Source organism: Malurus melanocephalus, unplaced genomic scaffold (genome assembly GCF_030028575.1).
Source record: "Malurus melanocephalus ecotype Western Australia unplaced genomic scaffold, MMel_1.1 scaffold_97, whole genome shotgun sequence".
NCBI lineage: Eukaryota > Metazoa > Chordata > Aves > Passeriformes > Maluridae > Malurus > Malurus melanocephalus.
In genome coordinates, this window is record NW_026623329.1 from 1,321,695 (window position 1) to 1,336,322 (window position 14,628).

General features: G+C 42.6%; 1 protein-coding gene across 5 annotated transcripts in view; it reads left to right on the forward strand.

The window, feature by feature from the left end:
* The window catches only part of TSNARE1 (t-SNARE domain containing 1), a 391,207-nt gene that overhangs the window by 183,308 nt on the left and 193,271 nt on the right, over positions 1-14,628 (forward strand). For all 5 annotated transcript variants that reach the window (XM_057368790.1, XM_057368789.1, XM_057368787.1 and 2 more), the window contains one exon: positions 13,126-13,216. In XM_057368790.1, the coding sequence (XP_057224773.1) occupies positions 13,126-13,216 (91 nt within the window). The remainder of the gene's footprint in view (positions 1-13,125; positions 13,217-14,628) is intronic.

Here is a 14,628-nt window from a genome sequence, read left to right on the forward strand (position 1 = left end):
ATATTGTCTGATTTGCTCCCAGTTAAGAATTAACACAGGATAGTGATAAATCCCTTTCCAGCCACTCTGCCCCCAGCCTGGAGCACTGCTGTGAGCCAAATGCAGGACTTCACATTGAATGAATTACCCCAACTTTTAATTTCARTGGTTGTATTTAGACAGCTGTGGAATTAAGGGATGAACCATTCAGATCGTTCAGAAGAAGCCCAGAAGTTTGGAGTTGACATGTGCCTCCTGTTGCTACCACAGCACACACCAACTGAGAGATTTTAGTGAGGGAAAAGTCTCTTTCTGCTCAATAATAGTTGAGCCATCACTGTTTACCCAAGATCTCGTGTCTGAAGTTCTTCAGATTTTCTCTCTACTCCAGAAGTCAATTTTCAGCTGAACAAACTCTCCTGTGCATTTGGGAAGGAAAAGGAAAAAATTATATTCAGGATTACTCCCTTTTAACTCCCTACATTTCAGTTTGACCCTGTTTTGATGTAAAATCCTTTTATTTTAAAAGGAAAGGTCAGTCACATGCTTCAGTACCATCTCTCCTGTGGTACTTTAGTCCTTTAATGGATATTGCTGCTGAATTCATTTAGGGAACTTGTCAGCTGTATCCATGTGCTTGACTTTTTTGGCAGCTCTTGCATAAACTTACCACACTTGACCATTTTGTAGSAAAGCGTGTTTTTAAGCACTAAGGCTGCAAGGAAACGTGTTTGGGCTGCTCCATCTGCTTTTGTGGTGCACTTTCTCTGTTTTCTTCTCTTTTTGYGTGTCTACCTGCACAAATGCAATGKGATTTTTTACCACATGATTTTAAATGTATAATTTCCTATGCTGGTTACATTTACATGGTTCACGTTGAAGCAAGGTAATGGAAAATCAGTCTCTGAATTTTTTTTTTATTCTGCACATGAGCCTCGATTCAGGGAGAGGAGAAACATTATTGATCTTTCATCAGGTAATTTTCTTTCGAGCACCTGCATTGGACTCTTAACAGTGGTTCTTAAGCTGAATCGGTTTTCCCCCTAGAGAACAAATTTGCTATCAGCAGCAGAGGTTTCTGATAACGGGGCTTACAGTTTTCACATCTGAATGGATTGGAATGCTTGGATATTTCCCTTGGCCCTCCCTGTAAACAGAGAGTTGYTGTCTCCGAGTTCATTAAACGCTTCATCCATTGCCTTCTGCCAGCAGAATCTCACCTTACCTGAAACAAACCTCAGAGCCTGGTGATTTGTAATGGACTTCCTCAGGTCCTTTATTCTGTTTGTTTATCCCTTTATTATCTATTTGTAGATAAATTTYGTTTCTTACCAGGGCAGTATCTCTTTGAAGTTTAATTTTTTGGACGACCAGCGGTGCATTTTAATCGTTGCCCTCCCTGCGGAGGGACAAGTCCTCCTGGCCACAGCCTAAGGATTWGTGTCATGGCCCAGGGATGGTGATTTGCACAACTCCTGTAATAGCAGTGCCTTTTGGGTGCTGGTGCAAAATTTATTGCCCCACAAAGCGGGGTCTTCATTCACATGGCCGCTCTGGCGGGTGTTTTATGGGCCAATAAAGTGCCTTGTGTTTTTGTAATCTAAGTGCTCGCCTGCTTTATGGTCTGATGTCTCTTGCATGGTGGTGGGGAAGAGCGACTTCTGGCACACTGGAAATTGTGTGTTATTGTCAACTGAGAGCCTGAAGGATCTTTAAAGGAGCGAAATGTGGGGCTGATGAGCAGAGAAGTCTCAGCAGTGGCATTTCTTTTAAGATTTTGCCCATTTTGGAAATGCAATCATTCCTAAACAGAGACAGATACATCTATCTGCCTGCTAAATTAAAGTGTGGCTCAAAAAGCAGTGCCAGGCAGAGGGAAATGTAAGGTGAATGGGAAGGACARTGAAGGAGAAAGAAAAGTATTCAGAGATTTAGGCTCTATATTTTGAGCGTGTTGCACTCCGTACAGGATAAATATATTAATTTGCCTTGTACTTCACAGCTTGCCCTTATGTTCAGAAAGTTGCAGAGATGTCAGATTTAAAGAGGCATGTGAAGTATAAGGGATGGAGCAATAGGTGGTAAGTAGGCTGCTGAGAACCATTTCTCTCCCCAGCACAATTCCTTCCAGTCATCTCCATGTTTTTGAGAACAAAGTGCAATGTGAAAACAAATAAAACTACAGCAAAAAGTCCTGCTCTCGAGCAAACATATTTTAAAGCTGATTCCTGCCTTATATTGTGTTTGCATTTTTCTGTTCTCCCATCTTCTGCTAAAAAAAAAAAAAAAATTCAAAAATCAGGAAAAATAGATCTTGGCACAAGTGCCTCAAGGGAGTGTGTTCAGAAAGCTCCAGCACTGTTACCAACATCGACTTTTACGCTTCACTTTGTATTTTAAAATGTCTCKTTCCTCCAGCTGACCTCCCCATCTGCATGGCAGTGTACTCCAAAATCCCTTCCAGCAGAGGAAGAGGTGGAGGAAAGAGAGACACAAAGTTGAGCAGCACTTGGTGGTCACTCTTGGTGTGGGGTTGAGGGAGCTGTGGGGTCAGGAAGGTGCAAAATCCTCGTTGTGAGCAGGAGTGGCTCTGGTTAGAGCAGAGGTCCCCACCCACAGGACAAGGAGCACTCAGAGTTGTTCTCAGCATCAGTGGAAGTGATCACCTTCACAAGGAGTCACGATTTTCTTTTCTGTCTGAAGCAGCAGCAGTTTGCAACTTCCCATTCTGGTGCCTATGATTTTGTACCAGGAAGGCTGGGAACAAGTTTGGCTCAGGACGTGGTAGTGGGTGTACATATGGGATGAATTTTAGATGGATGAGGAAGTGTTGTGGACATTCCCAGTCAGGGAAAATGTGATCAGAGGGCCAGAGTGAGAAGTTCTGGTATCTTGGCCTCAGTTGCTGGAGCTGGACAGGTGAAGAGTGTGAGTGGCCCTGCTTTATAAATGTTTGGAGATGGAATGGGGCAGGAGATCGTGTCTGAGTTCAGGTGATGTTGTTGGGGAAATGTTTTGGGAATGCAGAATGACAGAATGGGCCAGGCTGGAAGGGACCASASTGGGGTCATCTGATCAGGGGTTGGCTAAATATTGGATTTCTTTGCATGTTGCTTCACTGTTAGTGGAGTTTGCATCACCTTCAATACCTGTTGTAAACACCAGTCCATTTGCATTGCACAGACAGCCTAAATAATTGATATTTACAGTGCAATATTTATTAACTTCAGTGTGGAGGTTTATGAAGTATTTTTACAAAGCCTAAAAAGTGGATTTCTAACCAACCTGGTGTCACTGGTGATGCTGTTTTTGTCTTCATATTTTCCATTAAGGAAACCAGTGTGTATCAAACCTTCCTCCAGTTTGGCCTGCGAACTTTGTGGTGACATTTCTTTCATTTATAATCTGGGATGGAATTGGAGATCAGGGTAACAAACGTGTTTCCTTGGCTGAGCTGCTTCCTCCTGAACCCCACACCATCCAATTCCTGCCATGGCTGTGCTCGAAGCACAGTGCTGCAGTTCTGTGGATATTTGTCTGCTGATTCTTAAARCTGACTTTCTTGGAGATGATAAACCACCTGGCTTTGCTCTTTGGACTGCAAAAGAATTGCTTGGTCATTGCCTTTGTGTTTAGATTTCCTGCGAGTCCAAGGGTGGGCATTTTTCACGGCTGTATGAGACAGCCCGTTTTCTCCACATTGATAATTCCAGGGGCACAATTGCTGCTAATGCCTTTTCCTTCTCACTTAAATCCTGATGGAGGAACCGGGTTTGGGCACATCACTTAATTTAAGCATGCACACAGGAGCATTTGTGCTTTAATGCCCCTAACTAGAAATGCACAAATAACCRCAGCCAGCTGAAAAGTGTCTCGAGCTGTTTGCTCGCCTTTGATTTCTTGCTCACTTCACAAAATAACAAAACTCATCGCAGTCGTTTGAGTGAAATGGATTCATTTTTCAATTAAAATTGCCTGGGTTTAAGCAATGTTGGTTTTTTTTGGTGGGTTTTTTTTTAAATGAAACGTATTTTCTCTGATGAAAATGCCTGCATCTCAGAAATTTATGTGATTTGTTCCCTTTTTGCAGATGTTTGCTCTGCGTGTTCTCACCACTGAAAATATTTGGTGGCAAGAAAACACATGAACCAGCAAAAGAAACTTTTGAAATCTAAATAATGCCTAAAAAATAAATCTACCTCTCTCTTCACCAAAACTTTTTATCCTCCAAGCACTGGCTCTTTTATTAACCATGGTTCCATTGTAATTTCTCAAGGAGAGCTATAGCAATCGATCACTCATTCACATCAGTAAAGTACCCTTCATCTCTGCTTTTCACAGTGCCCTATCGAGTATTGAATTCATGTTAAATGCTAAAACCAAGAGAGGGAGTGTGGGAAGGATAATAGACCACATTAATCTGCAGTGCCATTTATCTCCTGTCCATTTGTYCCTGTCTTTCCTACATGTGTGTGTGTGTGCAGGACGTTTTCTGGCACATTTGTGTGCCCTCAAAGCAATGTTTGTGACATAAATTAGGAGTAAATTTTTTTAAGTAGATGTATTAGTCATCATTTTTAACTTGATGAAGACTTTGGGGTTTGTTATGTTTTGGGGTTTGTGTCTGTAGCTTCCAGCCCACGTTTTGCAATGGGGACGTTGTGAAAGGGAGTTTGCATTTATTGGAGTCCACACAGAAATAGATTCCAGGATGAGATCAAGACAACATCCACATCTCTGCCATTCCAGGTGATGCCTAAATCTGGCTACCTAAAACAAAATTGGGAGAATAAAAAGCAGTTCTATTTATTGAAGGGCCTTCAGGTACATTCAGGGCAGTCCCAGCCAAAATGGACAATGGCTCACACACGGGTTTTTCATGCTTAATTAGGTTTGTCCATTTCCATATCAGGGGTTAATCCTCCAATTACAGCTTCAGGTAATTAAGTAATTTATTCCAAGTTTGCCCCCCAATTCTCTGTTGTTTCCATCTCTTGGGGCCTGGCACAGCGAGGTGCCCTTGAGTTTGGGGCCTGCAGAGGAATTTTTTTTTTTGTCTGAAAATGGGAGAGCAGGAGTTCAGCACTGTGTGTGTAGCCTGGAGTTATCCACTAAAGAATCACAGGATTAGAGATACATGAAAAATATAGAAGCTAAAATCCTAAGGCATCMCAGGGAAGGGGGACATTTTCATCACGGAGTCATGGAATGGTTTGGGTTGGAAGGGACCTTAAGGATCACCTATTTCCAACCCCCTGCCATGAGCAAGGACACCTTCCACCAGTCTCTAACCCTCTTTTAGACTATGTAATTATTTCTCTGTGTTTCTGAACTGCATGCAGGACTCAGAAACTCTTTAGTTCTCCCCATCTCTCACTAAAAGCTGACCARCTTTTCAACTCCTGCTACAGAGCTCTAAAAGCAGCGACCCTGATATTTCCTTGTGCAGAACCATCAAATCACAGAATGGTGTGGGTTAAAAAGCACCCTAAAGATAAGTCCCAACCTTGAAAAACCTGAAAGACAGCTCCAGTCCACTCTTCGGCAAGGAGCTGCAGCAAATCCCTGGAAGGAAGGAGTGATAACAACTCYGTGGAGGTTTTGTGTCCCTGAATTTGGTTTCTGTTATCACTGCGGGCACCCCCGGCTGTGCCACTGAGAATTGTGGCAGGAACGCATCCCGGTGACCTTTCTGTGACAGATGTTGAGCCCTGCTCCCCTCGTTGATGCAGGAATGTGTTAGGAAAAATAATCCACCAACACCAGAGATTTACACCCAAAAAGGACACAGAAAAGTCCCRTAATTTTATTCAAATAAAGGGACAGGCCGTGGGACATTTTCATGGGGTCTCTCAAATTGTTACAGGAYGAAGCCTCCTTTTTATCYCAATTTCCTGGCTACATTTCCCCCTCTTTCCCCACTGGCTGAGGTACTTRAGAGGTACAGACTGCCCAAATTGCCTCATACAGACCCCCTTCTCATGTGTATCCCCCATTTCTTATTCTTTGTGTGTCTGTTCTTTCTGTCTAAATCCAGGGATTTAGCACTGCCGTGGGTGAGGAACAATCTGTGTCAATTGGTAGAATTCCAATGGAATTTTTGGTTCTTCCCATTGCTCYTTTCACCCATCAGTATCTGGCTTTATCTACCAGCAGACCCCATAGYTTRTTTGTAAAGAATCTCCCTCTCATTCCTTTCACATGGAAAAAGCATGACAGAGTTAGAAAGCCTGGACAAAGCAATCAGTGCTGTTTATCTCAGGGCACTGAAAGGATTATTGGGGCAATTTTGGAAACTTGAGTGGATATCAAGAGCTCACGCAGGGCAGCTGAAATCCTTGGACAGGGAAGGAGGGATCTGNTTTTTTTTTTTTTCTGTAGAAATCTGGTGCAGGAATAGTTAAAAAGAAATAAGCAGTTTATCAGCACCTGGAGGAGAAAAATAAAATATCTATATCAGGATCAGTAGGCCCTGGGGTTCATCAAAGTGAAATGATGGCAAATTAAATTAATTTCTSTCTCTCATAAGCTAAGAGGCTTACTGCATAATGAGGGAGAGGGAGGTGTAATATATCTCAGTGCTAGCAAGGCGGTTACAAAGGATTCCAGGGACTCTTCCATTAGGAAAGAAAGTGAAACTTTTGAAATTAAAACTTACTTGGGAAAAGTATGGGCGGGAGAAAAAAAAAAAAATAATGTGAGAGGTGTGTAATGGCAGTAATATTGTTGAGCTGCTTCCCTGGGGTCCTGTTTTGAGAGCTGTCAGCAATGACTTGGCAGATGGAGTCTGAGGTGATGCTGAACTAATCTGTGGGTGAAGCAGGGTTAAGAGGGGGGGTTTTTATGAACTGTTCTGGAGATAATTTAGCTGAAAAACACAAATCTGAATTGCTGGTAGTGGATAATGAGTAACTAGCTGTCTGCAGCTGGTCAAACCTTACGGAGAGCAAGCGTTCACCTCGTTTGAGTAATAACAGCTTCTTTATTTATTATTATTTAATTTTAAGAAGCCATGATAAAAAAGGTACCTGAAAATAGGTATTGAAAAAGCCATGAAAATTTTTGCTAAGCTTTGCACTTCTCTGATGGAATTTGTGAGGGCTGCTGTCTGACAGAAATTCCYGTGTTTTAATGCAGAGCCACCGAACGACAGAACTGCAAACCCTGTTCCTCTCCAGGGATGGTATTTCACCCGTGTCAGGTGGGCTTGAAATACCTCCCCTGCTTTTCCCACACAGCCACAGACCATCCCCCGAGCTCCTGCAAGAAAAATAGTGCCTCGTCTCCTAATACTTTCAAGTGACAGGCAAATTGGAAATCCATGATGCTTTTATTTTAGAATATTGTGTGGCTTGAAACCTGGAAGCAGCAGTCTGTATTTCTCCTGACTTTTACTCTGCTGCATGATTTAGACCTATGCAAAGGGCTTTGCTGACAGATCAGAATTAGAGCTCTTATTTTGCTCAGTTGTAAACTATTTCTCAACATGCACAATTAGGTCTCGAAGAAGAAAAAGTGGTGGGGAAAAAGGCTGAGAAAGTCAGTTTGAAGCCAGAACAAATAAATTTAACCTTTATTCCTTTGATAACTGTAACAACATGGCAAATATAATTTAGGGCTTGGTGAAACTTAGTGAAACAACTTAGGCCAGGTTGGATGGAACCTGATCTGGTGGGTGGCATCCCTGTGGCAAAGGGTTTGATCCTAAGGTTACTTTCAACCCAAACCATCCTGTGATTCTGTGATCCTGGGATTCTAAAAAAATAACCTTTCCTCCTAGCTCATCTTTCTGCTTTGTTTTTRTCTGCAATAAATGCTTAGAGGTGAGAGATGCCCCCTGCACTCATCCTGCAAAGTCAGGTAGTGGTCCTTGACAGGGAAAGTGTGTGCTGATGTCTTTAGAAACAATTCCATGGGTGAGGGTGTGGGTGTTAACGGCTTTGAAATGGGTTTTAATGTCTCTCTTAACTTCAAGCAGCAGGTTTGTGACAGAGCCCAGCCAGCCTAACTCCTGAAAGAGTCAACTGGGCTGCACAAGCCTGAACTTCTGAACTCTGGGGTCAGATGACAAGTTCAAGGGGGGATATGTGGCAGGTGGTTCAGGAAGGCTGAACCTTCCCGGTACTCAGCCATGGGAAAAGGAAGAGGGCAAGGAGCAGCTGTGAGTTTGGGATAAAAGGASGCTGCTGCCTCCAAAAGCTCGGGAGAGAAAACCCYGTGGGTGTGTGCCCCAGGGGACTCTCTCCCTTTGTTCAAATAAAGTTCCAGGGCTCCACTGTCTCCCTTACGACACTGGCTTTTTGTAGCAGGATTTTCCAGTCAGGTTTGGGGCTTTCTGTGGGCAGCAAAAATTTCCATATTTCAGTTTCCTGAAATGTTGCAGCTTTCTCGTGGTGGGAAGAGGGGAGGCAGGCACTGATCTCTTCTCACTGGTGACCTTACAGAGCCTGAGGGAATGGCTGAAGCTGTGTCAGGGAGGTTTGGGTTGGATATCAGGAAAAGTTCTTTCCCCAAAAGGTCACTGAGATCTGGAACAGCTCTCCAGGGAATTATCATGGTCCCAAGCCTGAGCTCAAGGAGAGTTTGGACAAYACAGGGTGGGATTGTTGGGGTTGTCCTGTGCAGGGCCAGGAGCTGGACTTGGATGATCTTTGTGGGTCCCTTCCAAGTCAGGATATTCTGATTCTCTGATTCTGCTGTAGGATTATCCTGGCTGTGTAGGAAACACCAGAATGGTGGGTCAYCACTCAAGTGTAGATTCTCTGTATAATTTTTGGAGGGGGTATTGAGGGTTGGAGTGGGAACTTCAGACAGTTTGTTAAATAAGCTCCATTGAGTCACGAGGTGCAGAAAAGGAAAGGATTCCTTTTCTTTCTAAACTCAGAGAAGAGTCTGGGGCAGCTGGATCCAGGTCTATCCCCAGACTTTGTCAACAATCTAAGTTTCGCAGCTTTGTCCCTCAGATTTTAATGATGGCAAATCAGATGTAGGTATATAAAAATGGATTATTTATTATGATTAATGATTTGACAAAAGCACTCAATCTGAATGATTTGTGACACAGCATAAAAGCTGAAACGACTCTTACATTTTCAGATGGGACAGTGCAYTATATCAAAGYAATATTAAAGCAATTATAATAAATTATGAAGCAATTATATTAAAGCTACCAAAACAAACAAATAACATCCTTAGAATCCATTGTTGCTCCATGGCTGTCCCTGTGGGCAGTGAATGAAGTTTTATCTCCATGTATTTATGGTTTGCTGGGGCCTATCAGCACCCACAGCCATCAGCCYTTCACAGAATCCATCTCCAGGACAGGAAGGAGATGTTCTGTGGTGCCARCAATTTCCCTCTGCATGTTTGATGTGCTCTTATGCATTTCTGTCTCCAGCAACAATGGAATAAATGTAAATGTAGCTGCTCCACCTCTTTCTGCTTAAACCCCAGATCCTGCAGCTCAGTGTTCTGCTCAAAGTACTCTCATTTTTACCTCTTTTTGGATAAGAAAACTGCAATAAATATTAGAGCAGCTGTGAAAAAGACAAGGAATGAGTTATTCTGAGCTATCTAGCTTAACTCTTGTCAATCCTACTTGACCACTCTTAAGTGCAAAAAWCTACTCCATTGCTGTGCAGTTGCCCTGTGCCAAAGGGGATGCTGAATGTAATGATGTTCAAAGCACTRCAGCAAAGGTATCTTTGATCTGTGCCTGAAAAACTCATTATTGTTCTCCCATTAGGGATCAGGTGAAAATGAAATAAGCCATATCTTGTTTTATAAGTGGAAATGCTGTTTCCTGCTGGAGCTAGGACACAAAGCTCTTGTCAGAGCYAGAAAAAAATCCTAGAAAAATCTTTGGGATTATGGGCAGGCAGGGTGAGGCAGAGAACTCCTTTCCTTGTTGGTGTTTGCTGTTGCTCTTGRGGTCTGGTTATTTTTCCGCTGCCTTGGTCGTTCATTGAGTCTCCAGGAAGCAGCAGAGGCAGAAGTTCAGCTCCTTCCCAGCATCCCCACAGAGAAGGAAAGCTGCCACGGCCACATCTGCTGCTTCCTGACCCTCTTTTTAAAAMTGGATAAATAAATTAGAGAGGTGATCGTTCACAGAACAAACCGTGAGCAGCTGGGGATTGCGGGTGTGCTGGACCGTGCTCCTCCAGCCAAGGAAACAGCCGTCACAGGGAACTCTTGGGCAGCACTTTGGCATCTTTTTATTTGTTTATTTTATTTAGTGCATTGTCTTCACGGTATTTATGCTCACAGAAATGSTCAGCAAGGGATGTTTCTCCTCCTAAGAGATGCCCTCGCTGGTTTTACTCTTCCAGGGCTGAGTTTTCAGAGTAGAGTTGTAACCAGGTGAATCTTTTACTGTGTTTATATTTTGGGTGCTTTGGTAGCTCCACAGATGGAGTATGAACTTATTGCTGTGCAGAGAACTCTTTTGAAAAGGAAATTTTATTCATCAGAGACACCCCTTTAATTAACTTCCACACTTCCATGGGGAGCAGAATATAAAGACAGATAATAATACTAATAATGCTACTACTGCTAATAATAAAAAACAACAACAGCGTATCTTGTTACCATTAGAAATTAAAATAAAATGCTGCAGGAAGCAGAGTTTTGAGAGGGCTTTTTAATTTTTTTTAATTAAGATCTTAATAGCATTTAATGTAAATTAAATATAATCATTGTCTGATTCCTGAGCACATCTCTGAGGCTGAAGAATAGGAAGTTAATTGTGCTGACAACATAGTGGGAAGTGCCAAAATCAAGAGCCAGCATGCTGGTTAAAGTGCTTTGAATTAAGAGGTGGAAGGCAGAACTTTTATTTTTTTGTACTCCTGCTCCCAGTTRTTTTGCAGCAGAGGAAAGTTCATGCCCAGCACGAATTTATTACGTAAGATATCTAACATAAAATTTACATTACAATGCAAATGAAGAAGACTTTATCTAACTTTAGAGATTGGGAAGGATCAGATGCATGAGCCTAACAAGCCATTTTACTTTGGGGATGGGGAATTACTGGTATGTAAATCCCTGAGTTGTTCTGTGGGCAGATAATTTAATGAGGTCTGCAAAATGGATGTCAACTCCAGCATCTTGCTTTCCATTAAGAGGAATTAGGTATGGAAATCTCAGTTTTGAATCTGCTGCTCATAGAATTCATGCATTTGGTGGCAAGATTAACTTGATTAAGAGATTGGGGATCAGGCTGACTGTTCACTCCTCAGTGTCATCAGTGTGACAGGATTCAATTCCCAGCTCCCTCTCTTGCAATGGCAGTGTGGAATTCCTGCCTGTGGTAGATATGACCTCTTCCACTTCAAATTAAATTGAATTGCTCAGCTGGTGTGGTGAGTCCTGGGATCATCAGTAAGTGAAGTGCATTTTGATGAATGAACACAGAAATTGTATCTTAATTTAGCTAAACAGATGTAATAACTCGTTACTGGATCTGTTTTTGCCTTCATATGGGATTATTTATCCTTCCTGCATGGTGCCAAGGGAGTCCATGCCTTCTGTGTGAGTATTCAGCCCTGACACACATCTGAATTACTGTTCTRCAACTGAGAGGTGTTATCTTCATGCTACACTAAGCTTTCRCTTGTAGCAACCTTTTATAAAATCAAGGGTACTTTTACTTACTGGGAGKGTGGGGAGGCCCTGRCACAGGTTGCCCAGAGAAGCTGTGGCTGCCCCATCCCTGGAAGTGYCCAAGAACCAGGTTGGGCAGGGTTTGGAGCAACCTGGGATGGTGGAAGGTGTYTCTGCCCATGGTAGGGTTTGGAGCAAGATGATCTTTAAGGTCCTTCCCAACTCAAGCCATCCTATGACTCCATAATCCTGTAGAGCTTTTCCAACTGAGCCATTCGCACAAAAGCATAAAAGTGAGAAAAAAAAAAAAACAAAACCTGCCAAACTTTGGATTAAGGCTCCAACAAGTGAGGCCTTGGTGTATTTGTAGTTAAGGTTGTGTTTGGTAGAAGCTGTTTGGGGACTGGCCTTGCTCCTCAGAGGAGGTGCCGGAAGAGTTAACCTAAGTCTCGAAAGAGCTGCTSTCCACCAGAACTGACAGAGAAGCAGGAAAGAGCTGAAGAGCCAGGACCAGCCATGGGTCTTCACGACAGAGGGACCATAAAAAGCCCCTTGACATTTTTTAATCAAAGAACCGCCCATTCACTCCAAATCTTGCAACCCAAAAAAAAAAAAAAAAAAAAAAAAAAAAAAAAAAAAAAAAAAAAAAAAAAAAAAAAAAAAAAATTAAAAAAAGCACTGACAAATGAGTCTTTTCAGTACAATTGTGGCTCATATATGTTCTCTAAAGGAGAAAAAACATCATTTTCTCCAGGTCTTTTTCAAGTATTTCTCAAGTTTTTTAACAAAATCTCATGGAAAATCACTTCTTTCTGACTAAAAGGATATGAAGTGCTCTGTGGAGAAGCTTAGAGGCTGAGAGTGCTCTGTTGACCTTATAAAACTTGAGAACTACTGGACTGAGCTGATAAATACCTTTGGGAAGCATTTGTGTCTCTTCCCCTTCGTTTGTGTGGTCCCAAAGAGCAAGGCCACTAACCAGTGCTTCCAAGGAATAATGGCACTGGAATTTGGGGTGTAAAGGGGAGGGACACCATGGCTGGAGGGGTGACTGGTGGTAAAGCAGCTCTGCACCTTCACATCCCCAGTGCTTTCCTGCAGATATTGTGTCATTTAGGGGTAGATGACCAGGGTAAGTAGATTTGTCCTGCTCAATTTCAAATTTCTCTCCTGTGTGCTGTGTTTTCCTGAGTGAGCCATCAGGCAGCTCTCCCTTTGCTGTACAACCCCTCTTTGAAAATTTGCAATGCCAACCATTTGTGATGGCCTTGTTCCCTGTCCATCCCCTGTTTTCACCTTATCACTCYCCTTTGAATGGTTCACAGGCATCATCTTTGTGCTGAGAACAGGAGGAATATTTTGGGCAGCTCTTTCTCAGTTTTCCTTCAAGACCCAGGACTCCTGTAGCCCTCCCGTGCCTCTGTGTGTGCTGCTTTGTGTTGTGTTGTGTTGTCTCGATTGCTCTGCAGCTTGATAAATTTCTCTGAGTGTCTCATTATGCAATTAATTTCAATTGCAATTCCCATCATCTCTCCTCTTCTGCAGGCATGCCACCCAGCAGGAGACTAATAAAACCATCACGACTAGCACCAAAGCCATCAGGCAGCTGTCTGAGATTGTCAGAGGCTCATCCAGGGTATGTGTCAGTCAAGATGCTGTTGGGGGAGAGTGATGGGTTATGTGGAAGGAGGAATAATGGAAATGAGAAGTGGCAGTGGGTGCTTTCAAGCTGTTAAGCTCYGTGTCTTGCTGTAACTTCCTCTCCTGTTACACAACGAGTGCAGTTTTCACTGAGAAATGRCCCAGAGGAAAAGAGCTACAGACACCAGTTCTCCTCCCAAAACTGGATAATGGGGGATTGGAARTCAAGAACTYRGGAATAAAGCCTTTGAGCAGTTCASATCTACCTCAGGGTCTCAGKTTGGGTGAAAATATTGCAGAAATCATCTGGCTTCACATGAGTTTGGCATTGGTTTAAGACCCAGCCATGGGTGCACTGGGTGCAGGTGAGTTTGGGAGTGTGTTAAGTGTCCAGAAAGGCCAAACCTGTGGAATTTATCTGGATATGACATTCATTCGGTGCTGTCTGCTAGGGCAGCTTTGGAGATGGATAAACATAGATTGGACAGATCAGAGCAGGATTTTAAATTAAAATTAACCCAACTCTGAACTACARTTTACCCCAGAAAATCCCATTTTTTTTATGAGCAGATTGGGCTGTCATCTGTAGGTTCAACTCAGGTGAACGTCAGTGTCACAGGGTATGAGTGATCCCCACCCCTTGTCTCCAGTGTAAAGACTGGACAAACAGAAGGTTTTTTACTTTCCTACAAAGWTTTTATACCCCAAATGCTGCTGCTGACTTTGGCCCATGATGTTCATCATGGGGAAGAGCACAAGCAAACTGTGGGGACCAGATTCCAGCTGGTGTGAGAGTTGAGGAGAAGTTTCACCTACTTAACAGGTGATGCAACAACTGAAGTGAAAATAAGGTCAATTCCACTGGATTTCTGTTACATTCTTGCTTCCAGAATCCATAGAATTTCTAAGTCAGGACCTTTCCTGAATTGATATTTTATTCTCACTCACTTCCTGCCATTTTCCAAAGTTGTGCATTACTTCAACTCTATTCTCACTGCCCTTCCATCTAGAAATAAGACTGCTCTAAGCMCACAACTCATCTTTGTCCAAGGGGTTTTTACAGCCTGGATTTATGGCACTTGCCAGCAGGCAGATGAGAGAAGGATTTAAAAGTTGGATCACCCCAGGCTGTCTTTGTAACCTGTGAAGGTCCATGTGCAATTAAACCTACCTAAAAAAAAAAAAAAAAAAAAAAACCACGAGTGATGGTCTACTCCAGAGGGTGGAAAGGGAAGTCTGGAATGACTGTTTCCATGTGTAGACATCAAACCTAATGCGAGGATAATTTTTTACATGTTGCTTTGATTAGTTATGGACAACAAGGACTGTTTTTTTTTTGTTTGTTTTTTTTTCATTTTATTGCATAATTACATCTGAGCTTGATTAAACAGAAGATGATGCCTTGGA